This window comes from Chiloscyllium punctatum, chromosome 10 (genome assembly GCF_047496795.1).
Source record: "Chiloscyllium punctatum isolate Juve2018m chromosome 10, sChiPun1.3, whole genome shotgun sequence".
NCBI lineage: Eukaryota > Metazoa > Chordata > Chondrichthyes > Orectolobiformes > Hemiscylliidae > Chiloscyllium > Chiloscyllium punctatum.
In genome coordinates this window covers 45,713,958-45,734,221 of record NC_092748.1, presented here as the reverse complement: position 1 = coordinate 45,734,221, position 20,264 = coordinate 45,713,958, and the positions used below count along the sequence as shown (strand labels likewise).

At 38.0% G+C, this 20,264-nt stretch overlaps 1 protein-coding gene across 1 annotated transcript in view; it reads left to right on the top strand.

The window, feature by feature from the left end:
* fam171b (family with sequence similarity 171 member B) overlaps positions 1-18,772 on the top strand; it is a 77,645-nt gene extending 58,873 nt beyond the window's left edge. Inside the window, exons 6-8 of the mRNA XM_072579050.1 lie at positions 2,999-3,115; positions 7,815-7,935; positions 15,620-18,772. Of these exons, the coding sequence (XP_072435151.1) occupies positions 2,999-3,115; positions 7,815-7,935; positions 15,620-17,033 (1,652 nt within the window). The 3' untranslated portion in view covers positions 17,034-18,772. The remainder of the gene's footprint in view (positions 1-2,998; positions 3,116-7,814; positions 7,936-15,619) is intronic.
* The last annotated feature ends 1,492 nt before the right edge of the window (positions 18,773-20,264 follow it).

The following is a 20,264-nucleotide window of genomic DNA, read 5'->3' as shown; positions in this document are numbered from 1 at the left end:
ACATGGATAACTTTACATTGAAATCCATTTGTTACAGCTTTCTCATTCAGTTACTCTGTTGATATCGCTTTGAAATGTTAAATTTCTGTCTATGCTGCTTCCTATATGGCTTACTTGTGTGTCATCAGAAAACTTAGACAATTAACTATCATCTCTGTTGCATAATGAGTACATCAAGCTTCTGTGCAGCATGACCCATGAACTGTGAACTGCGATAGCTCTTTTATTCTTCTTTAGTTTTTTTAGGAATTCCAATTTACAATAACCAGCAGCAAAGTTTTAGTTTTAAACAAAGGTTATTATACAACTATCCCTAAAAGGTACAAAGTAAATAATGATAAAATTATTAGATAAAAAACAAACATTCAGATTAAAAGTAGATATGATGAAAAGATACTAACAAAGATTAAATTAAGATCAGTTGTTGTTATAAGTCTGTTATTTGCTTGAAGATTGTTTTGTCTGCACTGAAGGGGGTTGAAGTTAGAATTCAGCATTTGCAGTTGTTTCTGTAGTTGATTATTTGGAGGTTGCTTATACTGAATGGCTTAGCAGAACATATTCTGCAAGAGAGTACAGGCTCTTTTGATTTTGCTTCTTTGGCACTTTGGGTTGGCAACATGCTTAAGCACAGCAGTCCTTGACTTCTTTACTTTCTTTTCCTCTCCCTGTTGCAAACTCTTTTTTGATGCTGAATTCATTAATTCAACCTGAATTGCCCTCTGATCTGAGTGCATTTCTAGGGCCATTTCAGAGAGCAGTTAAGAGTCAACAGCATTGTTGTTGGTCTGGAATTGTATGTAGTTCAGGTAAAGATGACAGATTTCCATCCTGAAAGGACATTGATGAATAATTTTGTTTTAGGATAGTGGTTAAATGGACGCCATTAGGTTTTCATTGAATTCACATTTCACCATCTGCTATGGCAGGATTCAAGCCTAGGTTCTGGACTCCTCCTATGTCACTGCCATCCCTTGCTTCCTGGAGCATTATCCCATCCATTGTCAGTTAGTCGAAGTAGGCAAAAGTGAGGATTGCAGATGCTGGAAATCAGAGTCTAGATTAGACTGGTGCTGAAAAAGCACAGCAGGTCAGGCAGCATCTGAGCTGCAGGAAAATCGATGTTTCGGGCAAAAGCCCTTCATCAGGTCCTGAATAAGGGCTTTTGCCTGAAACATTGATTTTCTACTCCTCAGATGCTGCCTGGCCTGCTGTGCTTTTCCAGCACCACTCTAAATTAGTCGAAGTAGTTGACTTCTAAGTTCCCAACCATCAGTTTGGTTTTCATTGTCAAGTTGTGGTAAACTAGGATAAGTTGTTAACACCTCCAGGGAAACCGTCATCCATGATATTCAGTTTACTCTTGGAAGTGTATATCAACTTTCAAAGTTCTTCATTTATCTGGATAGGTATGTTTGTAATCGACTTGGAGTGTTCTAAGAGCTCAATGTCATTGCTCTTGTAAAAGGCTAGGTGAATTCTGGCGGCCAAGTTTTAAGGCTGCTTCATTTCATTTAAAGAGAGATTGTGTTTTAAAATCGATAATATAATATCATATCTACCCTGTTCATAGCAGTTGTTCATGAATAAAGATGCACCTTAGATCCTGTGGAATAGCGTAGTTATGCCCTGTCAATTTGGATAGTTGCCCATTATCCACATCTCTAATCTGCCAATTCCCTAACCAGATTAATGCACTCATACATTTGCGGACATCCAGCTTAGTAGCAGGAAGAGCTCATTTAGCCCCTCAAGCTTGCTGCACCATTTAATAAGATCGTGGCAGATCTGGTTGTAATCTCGATTCACATTCTCTCCATGTCTGCATGGGAGCTCCGGTTTCCTCCCACAATCCAAAGATGTGCAGGATAGGTTAATTGGCCATGCTAAATTGCACATTGTGTTCAGGGATGTGTAGGTTTGGTGCATTAGTTAGGGATAAATGTAGAGTAATAGGATAGGGGAATGGGTCTGGGTGGGTTACTCTTCGGAGGGTTGGTGTGAACTTGTTGTGCGAAATGGCCTGTTTCCACACTGTAGGAATCCTATGATTTCCATTTATCCCTGATACCTTTTAGCATTCCAAGAATCTGCCTCTGATTTAAAATATTCAAAGTCTCAGCTTCCCCTTCTTTTTGAGGAAGAGAGTTCCTAACACAGTTGACCTTCTCAGATAGAAAGAAAAACTGTTCATCTCTGCTTTAAATGGATGAATCCTTATTTTTAAATAGTGACCACTAGATCTGGATTCTCCCACAAGAAGTAGCATCCACTTCACATCCGTCGTGTCAAGCCCCTTCAGGATCTTTAATATTTCTGTCATTGTCTGTGACTTCTAAACTCCAGTGGATACAAGCATAGTCTGTCATCCCTTTCCTCAAAGTACACTGCCCTTTCCATGCATGAGTCTTGTAAACCTTCTTTGAACGACGTCCAGTGCATTTGTGTCCTTCCTTGCATAACAAGACTCGTACAGTACACAGCACTCCAGATGTCTTCAATTTATCTTCAGTTCTATTAGCCTAAGTTTAGCTCACAGCATCATTGATTGTCTTCATTAAATGTCTTCTGGAAGTCTAGATAAATCGTATCACTGGCATATCTCTGTTCACTATGTTCGACAGCTCTTCAAAAATGCAAACAGATTCATCATGTGACCCCCCCCCCCCCCCTTTACCAATCCATGCGTTGTCTCTTTGATCAGCTGAACATTTTCAAGGCCTTCAAATATAGATTCCAGTCATTTCCTAATGGCAAATGTTTCAATAACTGATTCATGAAGTTGTTGGTTTTCCCCATTAGACTTCCTCAAGTAATGGAGCGATATGTATAGTTTTCCTATCTAAAGGACAGTTGTCTGATCGAGAGAACTTCGGTTAATTGGGGCATCTAAATTCTTCTCATCTACTTTCATCAGTGATGTTTCTTTTGTTAATAGTTAAAGTCTAATGATCTTGAGTTGAATGCCTGACTCACAGATATTCTTCTTTCATCCAAGGTGCCTGGGTAAACAGAGGACTTGGAACAGTTAAAAAGGAAGGTGATCGACTTGTCTGGACATACATGGCCCCTCATTTAGGCCACTGGATAGCTGCACCCTTACCTTTAACCACAGGTAAACATGTACATTACATATGCACTTTATATTGCTGGAAACTTGTTGCTGAATCTTTTTTGTGTTGCATTCATCAGGACAAATCCAAGAGGCCAAATTTTAAGCTCAGAAATTTATATTATTGGAGAAGAAAAACTGCTGACTAGTTGGCCATGACATTGCCTGGAGAAGGTTTGGAATGGCCCAAACTGTTTTTTAATTTCAAAAAAGACCAGTTGATTTCAGTTGGTTGAGTCACTGACAGGGCAGTCTGCCAGGGAGCACTTGGCTCTCTTGCTTCTGTTTAATTCAAAAAAGCACAATAGCTGGACATGTTGTTTCTGTTTACAAAGAACTGGGTCATGTTTATGAATATAAATAGTTTGTAACAAGCACTAAGTGAGTCATTTTGCAAGCTTGACTAATAATCTTAAATTAGTTGTTAGTGTATTTCTGGGCCCACTTGGGGATTGTTTAATAAGTACTGTATAATCACAGAGTCGTTTCTAATGTTGGGCTCTGTTCTGACGTTTTCAAGCATAGGTTGGATGAGTATGGTCAGTAGTCTGCCTGTTGTGAACAGCCAACAGGCCATGCCTTTTGTATGATCCACCAGTTATTTTGGCAAGTGAAAATATGGCCTACATAACTGACATCACACTGAAATCGAAACTCATATGCCAGATTGCTAACTTATGTGGTTGGCAGGATGTCTTTTTGGCTGAATGGCAATATCCTGTTGGTGGAAAATAGCATCTGTGTTGTTACTGCATAGTAGTGGTTTGAAACCTCTAGCTCTACCTTTCGCTCAAATATTTAAGGTGCCTTACTCTTCTGGGAAAATTGCAGTAGATTAGGAAATGTTTAAGACCAAGAGTTGCAACTTTAGACCCATTCATGATTTTGTATGTTGACAATGAGCACTTATTTGACCAGGATAGCTATTATCCCCAGGATAGCTTTGACACATCCTATTTTGGTATGGTGAAGAAAGAGCTTGGACCAAACTTACAAGATTGTCGATAAGGTAAATTCTATAGTTCATGAAGCTTTAGGAATCCAAATGTGTATATTGACCAGAAAAGGGAGGTTTGTGATAGACTATAGAGGAGAACCCATTTATGATTTTCGCAGATAGGAAAGAATGTTTGTTCAGTTGTTCCCTGTGCTCCTGGGTAATTTAATAAAGGTGTAAGGTTTGAACAAGATTAGTTTGTTTGTAGGAAATGGATCTCTATACATGAATTCATGTTGCTTCTCACAAATGACTTGACTGATTAACTTAGTTGTTCAAGTAAATATTATCATACTCAGGATTGTTCAGCATATGCTGACCAATGTTTGAATTGTGTCTAACAATGGAGATCTTGGATTCTGCAGCCATAAGATCATAAAACATAGGAACAGAGATTAGGCCATTCGGCCAATCGAGTCGGCTCCGCCATTCACTCATGGCTGATAGGTTTTTCAACCTCATTTTCCCACGTTCTGTCCTGAACCTTTGATCCTCTTGGCAATCAAGAACTAATCATTCTCTGTTTTAAATATACTCAATGACATGGCCTCCACACATAGCCTTCTGTGGCAATGAATTCCACAGATTCATCACTCTCTGACTAAATAAGTTTCTCCTTATCTCCGTTCTAAAGGGTCTTCGCTTCACTGTTAGGCTGTGTCCTCGGTTCCCAACATACACTCTGTCCAGGCCGTTTAGTATTCTGTAAGTTTCAATCAGATCCCCCTCTTCCAAACTACATCAAATATAGTCCCAGAGTCCTCAAACGTTCCTCATATGTTAAGCCTTTCATTCCTAGGATCATTCTAGTGAACCTTCTCTGGCCCCCTTCCAGGGCCAATCCAAGAGCTGTTTGAATACTCTCTGTATTCACGTTATTACACAGACGAAAGTAAGTAATCTGAGGTTGGCAATTTAACGGACAGATCACTCACAGGCCTTGTGTTTGCATTGTGTTTATTTTGTTGACACTGCACTATTTTAATATATAAAGACCCAATTTTAGGCCAGAAGCAAACACAGTGGTGCCAGGAATTGCTTGAATTCAGAACCTAGAGCTGAAACTTTAAGCTATGGGGCAAACAGTACTCATGAACAAGCTTACAGATTTGAAAAGAAAGGCGAGCTATGGCCCAGCAGCCTCACAGTGCATACAGTAGCCAAATGTTCAGTCACAAGGTACCTAACACTGCTGAGCAGAATGGGCCTACTTTGTGCCCCTGCTTGAGCACCTTAATCTGAATAACCCTTTTTAAAAATCACTTCAGTTTAGCAGTAGCATCATAAAATCACACCACAGAATTCACTTTTCACATTGAAAGATTATATTTGGTCCTTTCCAGATCATTACACAAGGTCTTTGATGAGCTGAATATGTAGTTAGCTGGAGGTCAGCAAATTGCTAGCCCTTTTCCAGTGTTGCCCCCACTTTGAAAATTGGGCTTCCTTCTGAGGAATTGGAAGACTGGATGACACCTGGGAGTTCTGTTTTCAAAGCCTGCCCACCTGCAACTGGCCTCACCCAACAAACATTTGAAAATCCTGCCCTCTATATGAAAGTTTTAATCAGTGAGGTAGCTACTTAAATTTCAAATGAGACTATCGAGCAATAATTACAGACTTTTCTTAAAAGTCAGTAAAACAGAAGACCAAATTCTATTTGATAAATGTACAGAAATAAACTTTCAGGTTCATTTCAACCAGCTGCCTTGAAAATGATGAAAGAAAGTCAGCCAAATTACTTGTTTCCTTTTCATTTGGACTGTGGTATCGACTTTGGCAGATAGCAGTAGTAGACTTTATTGCTATTCTATATTTGTCTGCCCTGCCATCTGTCATCTTAGTAGAATGGAATATTTACATTTTGAATAACTGTTGTTCCAGTTTACTCCTGTTCATGTGACTGAAACTATCAGCCAGGTTGTTTAAAGTGTCTTTTGATCATTTTAATTATTTTTCTCCTATCGATTAAAAAGACTTGAATCAAATTTAAAATATATTAATATGTCTGCAGATTGTCTGTCTCTACATTATCATAAATTTGCTTCCCTCCTTATTTTTGAGTCTGACCCTATTCCAGCTCCACGTGCCACACCCAGTTTCCAATCTGTCAAAGCTGGCAAGTAGTCATCTTTCAAGTCTGTCATTCTCAGCATATAATCAGCAATAGCAGCTGCATATGTGTGATCCTGAGTGTGTCTTGCACATTTTATTTATCCTTTTTTTGCTGCCCTTGCATGTCCTACTGTACACAGTGGAATTCAACAGACATCATCTGACTGGTTATGTAACATTAGCACCCATTCTGAACTATCAATGCAGCATGGGTTACCTGATCGTAGGTTTTGAGAGTCTTGCTACAAAATTTTCATCAGTGGAGGCAATGCAGATTATTGGAAGGGAACATCTCCTGTTGTGAGAAGCATATGGGAATTGTACTGTGTGTGTGTGAAAGAGAGAAAGAAAGAGTGAATGGCCAACACAAATAGAATTAGCAAGAAAAACCTGTACAATTGTACAGCAGGAAGGAAGGAGAGCAATTTCAGAAAATAATGATTGTGTATTATTTGTTAGTGTGTTTCCATGAAATTAATTGATGCATAACTAAGGTAGCCCCCATTATTTCATTTATATTGCATCGTTAAACTTAAGAATATATTTCATGGTATTTCACAGTTATCCAACACTATTTTGTACCAAGGCACATGAGACTATGTTAGGACAGCTAATATAAGTTCAGAGTGATGTAAAGGCAAAGAGCAATGTGGATGTTTTGGACCCATGCTGTCAAAGGTGTGCATACAAGCGGTGGAGCAATTAAAATCAGACGTGCTTGAAATACAAGAAAATGTTTAGTTTCTGTAATGTATCGCTAATGACTTTAATCATTTATACTAAAAAGCTGCTGAAATTATGATGAAAGAACAGCTTTAGTCCTGAGAAGAGACTAGAGAGACCAAAAACAAATTTAATGCATCAGTGGTGATTAACAGGGAATCTGATTGAGATTCTGAAATTATAAAGGATTTTGAGAGAAACTGGGATATCTGTTAACACAGGTTGGCAAGTCAATGACTAAAGGGTAGCAACTGAAAGTGCAAGAAAAGTGGAGAAACTGAAGGTTCCTTTTGCACAGAACTTTGTTAGGACATTAACTAGAAACTAGTGGAAGCAGAAAGGTAGAGGATAAATATTAAAAACGAAAACAAGTGTAAAATGCTAATGGGAAAGGGATTAAACGGATAGTTAGTTCACTGACCCAATTAGCTTCCTCCTCTGCAGTAGATTCTGTGACTATAATATGCAATATTATGTTACATCAAGCCTATAAACTTCGCTAGCATCTAAATTTACTTGCAGAAACTTGACAATCACATGATCTACTTACTTAAAAGTCTGAAACCATAAAGTTCATACTAGTTTACGGTTGGTATGAGGTTAAGAAGTACAGAAAGTCTGTGCTGAGTACAACAGGGCTTCATTAGTTCACATAGTCACTTGGTGTTGACTGAATTTATTTAAAATCCATCTGTTTAGATATGTTATTACGTAACTCTTGAGCAGATGGGACTTGAACCTGAGTCTCGTGGCTCAGAGGTAGGGACACTACCACTGCAACCTAAGAACCCTGATTAATTTTTTTAGCCAGTTACAGAGTATTGCAAACATGTGATTGATATTAAAACCCTGCTGCTTTATATTTAGGTACAATTGGTCGTATTGCAAAAGATATCACTACATACCATACATCACTCCTGGTGGCTATATTAGGAGGAACTGCAGTGATTCTTGCAGGATTTGTGGCTGTGCTGTTTTGTTACTGCAGGTAAGACTGTTGGATATTACATATAAGTATTTTTGCATCTGGAGATTTGCTATTTTGTACCTTTGCATACTTTGTCTTCTGCATACTGTGATGTTTAGCGTATAATAGAATGTAGCTAAATGATTAATTATGGCGTGGTCATTGATTTGAAGGTACTGATCATAATTCAAATGCCACAGATCTTCTTGAATGGGAGATGATAGTAATGCAGTCAGTGAACTGCATATCTCTGTCACCCTGTCTGAATTTAAAGTTTTTCTAAATATTCAGCTCTCCGCAAAGCTTTTCCCTATCTTGTTGATGCATTGTAACTACAAAGCTGAAAAAATAACTTTATTTAAAGCTTTTGTCATACTGAGGAGAATTCATTTCCAACAAACTGTATTGAAAACTCAGTTAATATCTGATTGCTGTGACAAATTATATCACAGCAGGTGAGGCAATCCAAATCATTATATAACAATCAACAGCTTTGGATAAATGAAGCAACCCACAGCATTATAAAAAAAGTTATTTCATCCTGTTTTAATGTTGTTAAACCCTTTATGTCAATGCAGTCTTGACTGCCATCTCATATTCAGCCTTCAGTAAACTTGAGATCATCCAAATCTCTGTTGCGCTTCTCCAAGTTCTGTTCATTGATCACTTTTGTGCTCTCTGATCGACATTGATACCTTGGTCAAGCAACACTTTGATTTTAAATTCTCATATTTATTTTCAGTCTGTCTATGGCTTGACCCTCCTTATCTTAGTGACTTCCTACACCCCTACAACTTTGAAACATATCCACATTACTTTAATTCTGGCCTCTTGTGCACTCTGATTTTAATTGCACCATTATTGCCACTACATCTTGAGTTGCCTGCAATCTAAGCACTACAGTCCTATTCCTACATCTCTCCTCCTGTCTAATTCCTTCCCTTCTTTACGAAGCTGCTTAAAACCTACCTCTTTAACCAAGTTTTTGTCCCTCTGATTTAAAATCTTATGTGGTTCAATGCCAAATATTATTTTATCAGTTCTTCTGTCAAGTACTTTGGGATCTTGTATTATATCAGGGTGCTGTTTTAATATAAATACTTATTGCTAAAGCCAAATATAATTTTTGGTTAAAGATCTATTTTGGCACCTACACATTTCTATTTGGAAATGTGCAAGCATGAAACCTTTACACAAATGAAGAACCTTTTGACTGCCATATCTATTGATCTGTTTGCTGAGGAGCTGGTTGGAGTGAGACATCTAAGTGATTTGCAATTTGCAATAGGTTGAAAAATATTCAAGTTATGGGCAGCTGTTGAGTATTGATTTTGCTTATGTCATGAACAAAGGGAGATTGATGCAAATTTAAGTTATTGGTTTTCCTCCTTAAGCTAGAGATTGTTATGCACGATTTTCCCTTTTTATCCAACCCCTACTGAAACAGGCAGAGGCACAGTTCCCTAAACCCTGTGTGTTTCTTTTGAGTTTCAGTATCTAAGATTAAATTAAAGGTAAGATTTATTAATAAAAAAACACAGTGCACCAGAACAATGCCTTTGCTACTTTATTCACACAAAAAAATCATATAAGGTAGAAAGAAAGAGAAAGGGGAGAGAGGAAGTTAGAAATTATGACTTTCTTTTTTAAAAAAAATCAGTGACAATAGCATTATTTCATGTGATTTAGAGAGTCCAATAGGCCGATGTCCAATTCACTGTCTGTCAGTTGTCTGATCTTGTAGCAATTATTTCCTGTGATGCAGATGGATGCCAATCAAAGATGCAGCAAAATCTCTTGTGCTCTGAAAATCAGTCCAGTTTGGTAGATAGTGTCTGAGACTCTTTTTGGCAATGTGATTTTTGAGAGAGAGAGAGATGGAAGGCAGTCCTTCTAGCTGTTAAGGCCAAAAGCTGTTTTTCTTGAGACGTTAAGATAGCGACTGGCTTAGAATTCCAGAGCTGGGTACTTAGCAGGTCAACAAGCTCAGATTTCAGCCATGTGACACAGACAGGTATTTTTGGAACTGAGAGATTGGAAGATTATTATGCTAACAGTGTAGCTTTACCTCCTCTGTTAGAATTTTTGTTGTAAATTGAAGAGATAACTGTAAAACTGTAAACTGTCTGCTGACACCCACACACAATTCCAGATCTGATATCTCATCATGTAAAATATCAATGATGTCATCCACGGAAGCTGCAATGCCCATGTGGGTTATTGAAGGAAGGTTCAGCCGAGTGAAGAGCCTGTTTCAATGTACATGTGCAAATCTAAGCAGTGTACGACGTGTCAACAAACACAGCCACAAGCATCAGCATCTATTTTAGCTTGGTGCATCTTAAGGTTTCCCTTTGTTCAAAGCTGAATGGATGCAGAAAACTTGTCTCACTTTCAACTGGAATATCCATACAGAATCACAAAACGTTATGTCACAGAAGGAAGCCATTCAGTCTATTGCACCTTCACTGGCTGTTCAAATGAGCATTACCTAATGACAATCTCCTCCTCTTTCCCAACACCCTTATACACTATTTTTATCCAAATAATCATTCAATATCCTCTTAAATGTCTCAATTGAACTTGAATTCACCACACTTCCAGGCGGTGTATTTCATACCTAACTTTCACTGAATGAAAATTTTTATCTCTTGCTTTCTTGTTTCTTTTGCCCATCACTTTAAATCTATGCTGTGTTGTTCTTCTTCATTTTACAAGTAGGAACAGCTTCTCCCTTTCCACTGTACCCACCCCGTTCATTATTCTGCAAACCTCTATTAAATCTCCTCTTTAAACGTTTTTTTCTCCGAAGAGGATAGTCTTAGCTTCTTCAATCTATCCTTATAATTGAAGTTTCTAATTCTTGGAACCGTTGTTGTAAATCACTGTGCACTCTCTAGAATGCATTCACATTGTTTCTATAGTGTGGCAGCCAAAACTGCACACAGTACTCCAAGGTCTCGCAAATGTCTTTTACAAGTTCAAATCCCCTCCTTGCTCTTACACTCTTTGCTCATATTAATAAAGCTGAGGACCCTGTAAGCTTTATTAACTTTACTAACCTCTCACTGCTCTGAATTGAATGCCATCTGTCATCTATCTGCCCACTCTTCCAATTTATCAGTGTCCTTGTTGGAGCTCCATGCTGTCTTCCTCACAGTTTACAAGATAGGAGGAGTCTGAAGCTCTAGACAAAGAATCATTTAGCAATCTTGACATTTTGTGAGTCCAGCAACGTTGACCATTTTTAAAGGAAGCAGAATTTAAATCAGAAAATTTAAAGAGAGTACACTTTTCTTCAGGATTTCTCTTCATTTCCTCTGCCCATAGTGCTTATCAAAGGCACAAACTTTGCAATTACATGTTGAGTTGGTACAATGTAATGTGGGTGTATGCTTCCCCAGGATTTTATTTGCAGATTTTAATTCAGAATGTTAAAATTATGGATGAATATCAGTGCCATTTCAGTCATTAATGTTATTCTGAGGGTGGTTTTATAAAAATAGGTTGAAAATTATGCAAAGGTTATAATCTCACAATTTATACAGTTCATGCACCCAAAGTAAATAGAGATCATCATATTAATTATCAATTACTGTTAATTGCTCTATGTCTAACTAATAATGAAAGCCTAATATTTCAGAAGGAAAAGCCACTAAAACTTGCAAATAACAAATTCTGATCTGACTCATTTTGAATACTTAAAAATGGAACACAACTACACTCAATTCCAATAATTTGTTTTTGTTTAGCAGGTATTTTCTGTTAAGTACAGAATCATAGAATACCTACAGTGTGGAAGCAGGCCATTCAGCCCATTGAGTCCACACTGACTTTCCGAAGAGCATTCCACCAAGATCCACCTCCCTACCCTATTCCTATATTTCCCATGGCTAATCCACCTAGCCTGCACATCCCTTGACACTATGGGCAATTTAGCACAACCAATGTGCACCTCACCTGCACATCTTTGGATTGTGGGAAGAAACCAGTGTATCTGGTAGAAACCTACACAGACATGGGCAGAATATGCAAACTCCACACAAATCCACACCCGAGGCTGGAATCGAGCCCAAGTCCCTGGTGCTGTGAGGCAACAGTGCTAACCACTGAGCCAACATATCATCCATTCATCAGTAAAATCTTCACAATATTGGTAATCAGGTTAAGGTGGCGAGTCTTTGTTTCTGACCCTATCAACTATCAGGCCCAGAGTTAGAAACATAGAATGTAGGAGCAAGACTAGGCTATTCAACCCATTGAGTTTAACTCTGCCACTCCAGTGCCTTATATCTGCTGTCCCTCTGTGTTCTGTGGTGCACTTAGTGTCTAGGAATCTAATTTATTTTTGAAATATCGTCAGACCTGGCCCCTCTGCCTTACATTGTAGAGAATTCTACAGCGTTATGTCCCTTGATGAAGAAGTTTCTCCTCATCTTAATCCTAAACTGTCTACCCTGTATCATGAGGCAATGAACCCTTTCTCTAGTGCCCTTTAGCCAGGGGGCCATCATCTGTCCAGTCTGTCTAGCCCTGTCAGAATTTCACATGTTTCAAAGAATTCCTTTCTCATTCTTCTCAACTCCAGTGGATTCAGATCCAGTCGATCCAGTCTCTCCTCATAAACCAAATCTGCTATCACATGTGAAATTATCCTCTTCAGTAGGAAGAGCTGACTGGCGAAATATTATTTAAACAATGATAGATTTGGAAAGAGATGTACAATGGGACATGGGTCTCCCTGTCATCAAAAGTAAGCAGCCTTGCGCACCTTGGCTGAACTGCTTCTGTGGCAAAGCCCATATTTTCTTTGGTAAGGAGAATACTCCAGCTGAGATTTTCTTTGGCTGCATCAAGATATAAAAACAGAAAAATGAAAGTGCTGAAGAAACTGACAGGTTTGTCAGCATCTGTGGGTTCAGAGTTCTAAAGTGGAGTCTTTCTGGACTTGAAACGTTAACTCTTTTGTTCTATCTCCACAGATGCTACTAGACCTGAGTTTCTCCAACAATTTCTGTTTTCATTTCAGACTTCCAGCATCTGCAGTATTTTGCTTTTATCCTCGCTCGTGCAATCAAATCAACTTGCATTTAAGGCCAACGTTTAATTGCTTTTTCAACTACCTGCTGCATGTAGATGACAGAGAGACCCAAGTCCTATTGTACATCTCTCTCCAAATCTATCATTGTTTAAGTAATATTTCACCATTCAGCTTTACCTACAGAAGTAGATAGTTTCACAATTATCCAGATTATACTACATCTGCAATGCATTGCCCACTCTCTTGTCTAGATCGCCTTGAAGGCTCTTCCTCATCATCACTCTTAATTCCTCCTAATCTTGTGTTGTTTTCACAGTTGGAAATAATACTTTTAAATCCCTCGACCAATTCATTGATATATGTTATGATTAACTGGGGCCGAATCACTGATCCCTGTGGTACCCCACTAATTACCATTCTGAAATTGACCCTTTATTCCTGTTCTTTGTTTGCTATCTGCTGATTCTCTAGCCATGTGCCTGCATGTTGGACCATTAAATTTAGCATTCACCATATAGCACCCAGTGGTGACACAACTAAGATTTTTTTTTCTTCGCACTAAGCCTAGTTTTTGGTAAAAAAAAGTGCAGTATAACTGGTGTTTCTAAAAGTTTAGATGAAGTTTAAAATTTGTTTGCAACATAGAAAATCCTGAACAGACTGAACAAACTTGATGTGAAAAAGATGTTTTCTCACTTTTGCCATTTTTAAAAAATGGGGTCTCCCATTTAAGACCAACATGTGAAGAATTTATTTTCATTTGAGGATCCTGAGTCATGAAAGTCATTGGTCAGTCTATCAATCCGCCAAATGGATCATGGTTAACTTGCACTGATATTAACCAGCTGCATGCCATGTGTTGTATATGGTGCCATGTTCTCGCTAGCCAATCAAAGAATTGGCATCTTTCTTTCTGTTTGTTTGTTTATTTTTTTCTGCCTAGGAAGATGGATTCCAACTGTGGGCTCCAAGCATCCATTAAAGCAGATTAGGCGTGGCAGTTCAGCACATCAGCAGTTGGGAGCTGCTGGATTTGAGGTGCATGTTGACTGATCAGGGGACACTGTGATCCCTCCTAATGTTAGAGACATTGTGTTTTTCCATACACAGTCAAGTTGGGTTTATCATTTATAACTAATGTTGTGATAATGCTGTGCAGCAAAATTGGATTGTCCTATCCAGAGTATTGTCGGCTTCCCAAATGTCAGACCCCCAATCAATCTCTGGTTGAGTTCAACGGAATGAAAACAACTTTGATTAACACCAGCTTGGTCACAGACATTGTCAGAACGTTGTCATATTTAGACATTAGTTTGGGTTTGTCACTGCTGCAGATTTTTTGCCAGGTCTGACCACAAGGCAATGAAGGTGGTCCAAAGCTGGGACGCCCATAGCTGGACGTTTGGTTCATAAATGCTGGAAGGAATCCAAATGCTGGCTAGGGCCAAGGCATCCTCCAAATTCCTCTGAAGTTTCTAGCCTGGGGCCACAAGGCAGTTTAGCTAAGGGATTACAGGTGGATAGGATGTGTACATGTAAGAAGAAACAACGCATTTGGCATTCATTTTCACATTGCTGTTAGTCAGTAGTGTAAGCTAAAAATGAAAAGCAAGCTTGCTCACACAAGCTGCAAATGTGCGCACTGTCTTCTTCACTAGAGTAAACAAATCATATCAATGTGTTGGATGCATGGCTTATTTAATTAAATAATTATTGTGAAATCGCTTCTTCCTCATAAAGAGTAAGATTTTGTTTATTGAATGTCAGATTTTCCATCCTGTTAAATTCCACAATTTAACTTTTTAGTGAATTTTATATTTTATCTTCTTCCTTACTTCCTCAGGCACCTCAATCATTTGTTTCGCTTAATAATTTTTGATCATTTCACATATACATTCTATTTTGTTCAAAAAGCACACAATCGGTCTTTATAAAATTGAAACTGTATTCAGTGATTTTTGCTGTTTGTAGGGATATTTCACTGAGATTGGCTGCTTGCTTATTACCCTGCTGGATGCCCAGTGTTCCCCTAGATACTGTGCAAGATTCAAACCTGTATTGGGAAAGGGGAAATCATCATGTCAGAGATCACTGTGTCTTTTTAGGCAACTCTTTGACATCGATATCAAAGACTGTCACCTCATTTCTGACCATAAAATTCAGTCAGTGAAATAGGGAATTTTTGTTTGCCACCAGTATGTTGCCTTCCAGCTTCAATTGCAAGCTGTTAGTTAATATTTAAAGAAAGAAACATAGGCCTCTGGATTTTATTGATGGGACTTACTACTTCAATCTGGAATTGAAAACCTGTTAGAAATATAGCTCTTTTTTAGCACCACAAATTGTTTGTCCTCATTTTCTATTATGTTCTTGTCTAAAAATCACAGAGCGTAGGGATTCTCAAGATGTAGTTTTACTGAAATCACTTATTAGTACAAATCCTGACAAAATTAACTAGACCCGAAGGAAGCCATTAAGCCCAGCAAGCTAGTTTGTCCTTAGAAAGCAGAATGTAATTACCCCCATTACCCAGCCCTGTCTTCATAGCCTACGGATGATTTTTGAATATCAATTCCCTATAGAATTGCATTCAGTGCCCTTTCAGGTATTTATATTAAAAGTATTTGCCATTTATAATTAAAATTGGTTTCTCTTTCTTGACAGGGGAAGGTATGGTCATCCACACAAAAAGCCAAGAACCAAGCCTAAACTGGATACATCAAAGAAGGACCAGACCACATCAACTACTCACATGAACTTGCTCCCAGTCACCAAAGAAAACTTAAAATCTGATGAAAAGCTTGTTTCTCAACAGCCCAAGGTAGTCCCCTGTAGTCCAAAGAGAGATCTGTCTCGAAAAGAAGTGAATGAATTTTGTAAACTTGTGAATAAGACTTCAGAGAAGCAGAATAACGAGAGCTGCAAAATTTACGTTGACAATTACACAGTTCGGTCTCGGAAAAAACTAAGTGATAACTTCCATAGTGAAACTGTATCTCAGCAAGCAGTCAGTAGTCCTAAGGATGTACCCAAAAATGCATTGCAGATAAAACATATGAAGATGCTGGCGAGGAGAAAGGAGATGATGGAAGAGCAGTATAAAATACAGCACGCTAACAATGAAGAAATGTACCAATTACCCCATATTTCAAACAAACTATTGCCCATTTATAATCCAGCCATGGCTATCATGCAAACTCAAGGTCATTTTTGTACTTCAGACCAGGTTGCCAGGTCAGCTACTTTGCCCAGAAATAAGCAGATCGTCTATAGCCCTTTGCCTGAGCCATTAACCAGGGACAATTACACTCAGACACTTCCTAAAATGCCATTGCACTCCCAACAACAGACTGAATCCCAGAGACAGCAGCAGATTCTTCAGGGGCAACAGGATTATATAAATTCAAAACAGGTAATGGATTCTAAGTCAGTGCTGCCCGCAAACTGGGGAAGATACAGCAACAGCCTCCTGGAATCTGTTTCTGTTCCTGGCACATTGAATGAGGCAGTGGGAGTGGCTCCATTTGCCACGGAACTGCAGGGCATATCTGAACAGACACTGTTGGAACTGACCAAAGGCAAGCCTTCCCCACATCCCAGAGCATGGTTTGTGTCATTGGAGGGTAAGCCAGTACCTCCAATCAGACACTCATGCATGATTGTTCAAAAACCGAAAAAAGTGCACAGCAATGACACAAGCCTCGACTCAGGAGTTGATATGAATGAGCACCACACCGGCAAGAAACTTGAAAAGGAGAAGACTTGCATCAAAAGTGCACCTGCTTCAAAGAACCTATACTCTGAAGACATGGATCTGAGTGGCAGTGAAAGTGGCACCACTGTCTGTACCCCAGAGGACCTATCATTCAGACATGTATTGGATATAGGAAGCGACCAGATAGTTGAGGTTGAGGAAGAACAAAGTGACCGAAGTTTGCTGGATGATGCAATAAGTGTAACCCCTCCACACAGGAAGGGGCGAGTGAGTACTGATGGAGATGGAGATGGAGATGGAGACGATAGTAAAAAAAGTGTTTGGCAGAAGAGAGAGGAACGACCTCTGATCTCTATAAACTGAGTTAAATATCTTTGATTCCAAGTTGTTACAATGGAACAAAGCATGTTTTTAGTTCTGTGGTTATTTTAATGATTAGTTACATTTTGTGGTACTGAATAAAAACATCCTATTTGTATAAGGTGGATATTTTGGATCACTCATCTTGAATTTCCTGTAAATAATTACGCACAGGGTTATTAAGCACCATGTTATTTGTGTCCTCTACATTTTTGCACCAGAATCTGTTTATGAACAAATGATGGAGTATCTAATCAGTTTGCAGTATATTTTTACAATCAGACCTTGAATTGTTTCTTTTACAATCCATTGCCCTTTTTTAAAAAAACATCTGTCACCTCTGCCACTGTAAACCTCCAGCAAGAAAGGCACAGTGATCTTTTCTCCCTTGTCTTAATGTTTAAGGTCAATCTGTTTTGTAAATGTATTGATAATATGCCCTCCAAAGATAAAAATGGTTAAATACAAATCCTGTTGTTGTGATCAATTTGTGTGGTGCCCAGACATAAGACCACATCTAAAAATTTTTAAAATATATTCTGAATATAATGCTGACTTAACTTTAATCCATATCAGCAACAGGATGAGATAGAGAGCTTCACCTTCAGGCAGTTGTCAAACCAAACCTTTATTTTAACATGAAAATAGTACAACACACTGCCTTTTCCAATTTATACAAATGGAATGTATTCCTCAAAGTTGAAGCAACATATAATTTTACACTAGATATTTTATAAAATGTTAAAGAATATATGTTTTTTAAAAGCTCCAATCCCAAAAGCACAAACCTTTCAAATTTCTTAAGCAGCATGAAAAGATTGTAAAATTTTGCATGCAAGTACAGGATTAGTGATTCACACAGCAACATTTGCAAAACACTAGAGTTTTGCCTCTGAGAGGCTGCTGTTCAGATTTAAATAGATTATAATTAAACTTAAAGGACTTCATAAAATGCAATATTCATGAATCGCCATAAATTGTGCAAAGCACAACACTGAAGTAAAACTGTCCCCAAATTCTAACGCCAGTCATAAAGGCATAACCATTTTTTTTCTTTTTGTGACAGAGGTGGGCAGAAAATGTTGAAGTAAGTTGTTTTGAGGTTTTGCTGATGGAGCATGTGTACTATATACAAAAAGACTGTGATGCTAGTTTCCATTGTTCTCATTAGCTTCCTTCATTTTGTTGCATCTTCCTTCTTTCATTCAGATTCAGGGGAACTACTGCAATTTTTAAAATTGACGGTCTACATGGCGCCATCTACTGATGCTGAGAATTAAAGTGAATCTTTCTAACGGTTCTGTTTGTCATCATTCAGACAGTCCTCCTGACCAGAATGCACTTTTAGAGTACAGCCCTGAATCAAATACTGTTTAATCTTGGGAACTACATGCTCTGAAGATCAGGGTCAATTTTATTTTTATTTTATATAAGTACATATCTCAAAAACAATTTGGATTTTCACTTCAGTAATTGACAAAATGCTGGAACAAAAGCAGATGCCTACTGTTTGTGAAACCATTGGAAAGTATTTTATTGTATTATATGTTGAGAAAAGTGTTTGTTTATTCAGTGTGGTGTCAAGCATGGTTGCATGTTCATACATTTTGTTCATTATCAAAGCCAGTTTTGCCATTAGATTCCTGTGTTCAGTGTAGTATTTCTAAGGAGTAGTGAATTACATTCAGAATTGTTTTAATGCGTTGTTTAAAACCCAATAAAATGGAACTGAGTTGGGTTTACATTGTGTTTGACTCTCATGCATGTAAAGTAGTCCACAGATGCCTAAAATGTCTTTGGCCTTTGTGCCATGCTGTGGAATCAGTAAGTGTGAAAGCACAGATCTGAAAATCCTCCATTCACTATTTCACCAAAAAACATAAAAGTATCAATTTTAATCAGCTTGATGTTGAAATATTGTGAAAAGAAAATTCAAATGAAGATGTTGGGTTTTCATATCACTATCTCACGCTATAATTTCAAGGCTTTTATTTAATAAGCAAACAATTTTGTTTTACTTTATAATTCACACTAAGTCATGGAAAAGCACTTAGTTTAATCATTATAAATATAATTTTATGCTTTCCCAAGTCCTGAACTTGAGCTGTAACGGAGGTAAATTACAAGTACAGATCAAGCAACTATTGGTTTGGGAATCTGTTGTTGACAGTTCAGTGCAGGTCCAGTCTTTCCCTTTAGCTACAACCGAACTAAGAGACCAAAGTTTGGGTGGGGTGCGGGTTGGGTGGGGAGGTGGAAAGAATAAGAATGTGTGCTCTTTATCATTGAAATTTATTTAAATTCTGAGTTTGTCTCTGAGCAGATTCTACTAGACTTAACAATGCCATTTTCAGAGAGACCACTATTAGTACTCATGTTAGCAATTACTTTTAAAAAAATTGTATTTAACAACAAATGTTTCCAAACTCTTTGTTTCTTTAATGTTATTGTGAAGATGTTTGTAAACAGTGAGTGCATGCAGAAACATCCAATCCAGATTATCACAGCATTGTACATAACATTCTCCTGTCTGTGTATTTTTCAATCAAGAACAATTACAGAAATTGCCAGGAAATTTGAGACTAATGCTAGCATTTTGAAACCAAAGCATTTGCCCTTTCTAACAAAATAATCATTCCAATATGCAATATAAATGCTGAAACTCTTCTGCCTCAGAACACATAATATGAGATTTCAGTGAAATTGGGAAGGCATTGCCCCATGATGAAACGATACAAACTGAATGCAAGATATGCATAACATCTTCAACCACAAAACACTTACTTATTTTAGGTCAAAAAGCAGGAGTGTTCTTCCAAAATACCTTTAGTACTCTAGCATGTGAAGTTGAGAATGTTAGTACATGAGGAACTAAGGACAGTGGAATCAAAAATAATGCGAACGCTGTTAGCAAGGTTTTGTAGAAAGTTTGGAGCCAGAAATTCATCTTGCATGCTAGTGTAAAACTGAATTACATTAGTAATTTTGACCAAGATATATTTGTACCGAAGTATCATTCTCAAAAATGGAAAGAAGCAAAATTTAAATTGTTCATTTCCAGTCACTGAACTGGTCATGATCTATGGATTTAACTCAGAAAGGTCAGCTTGGCAGTCCTTTCCTGAACAGAATGAGTGTAGAATTGAATCATCAATTGGATCAAGACAATATGGAACTAGATGATGAATAGAAAAGTCATTGGAGAAAGGGAAGAGAAAAGGAAGAGGCCCCTGT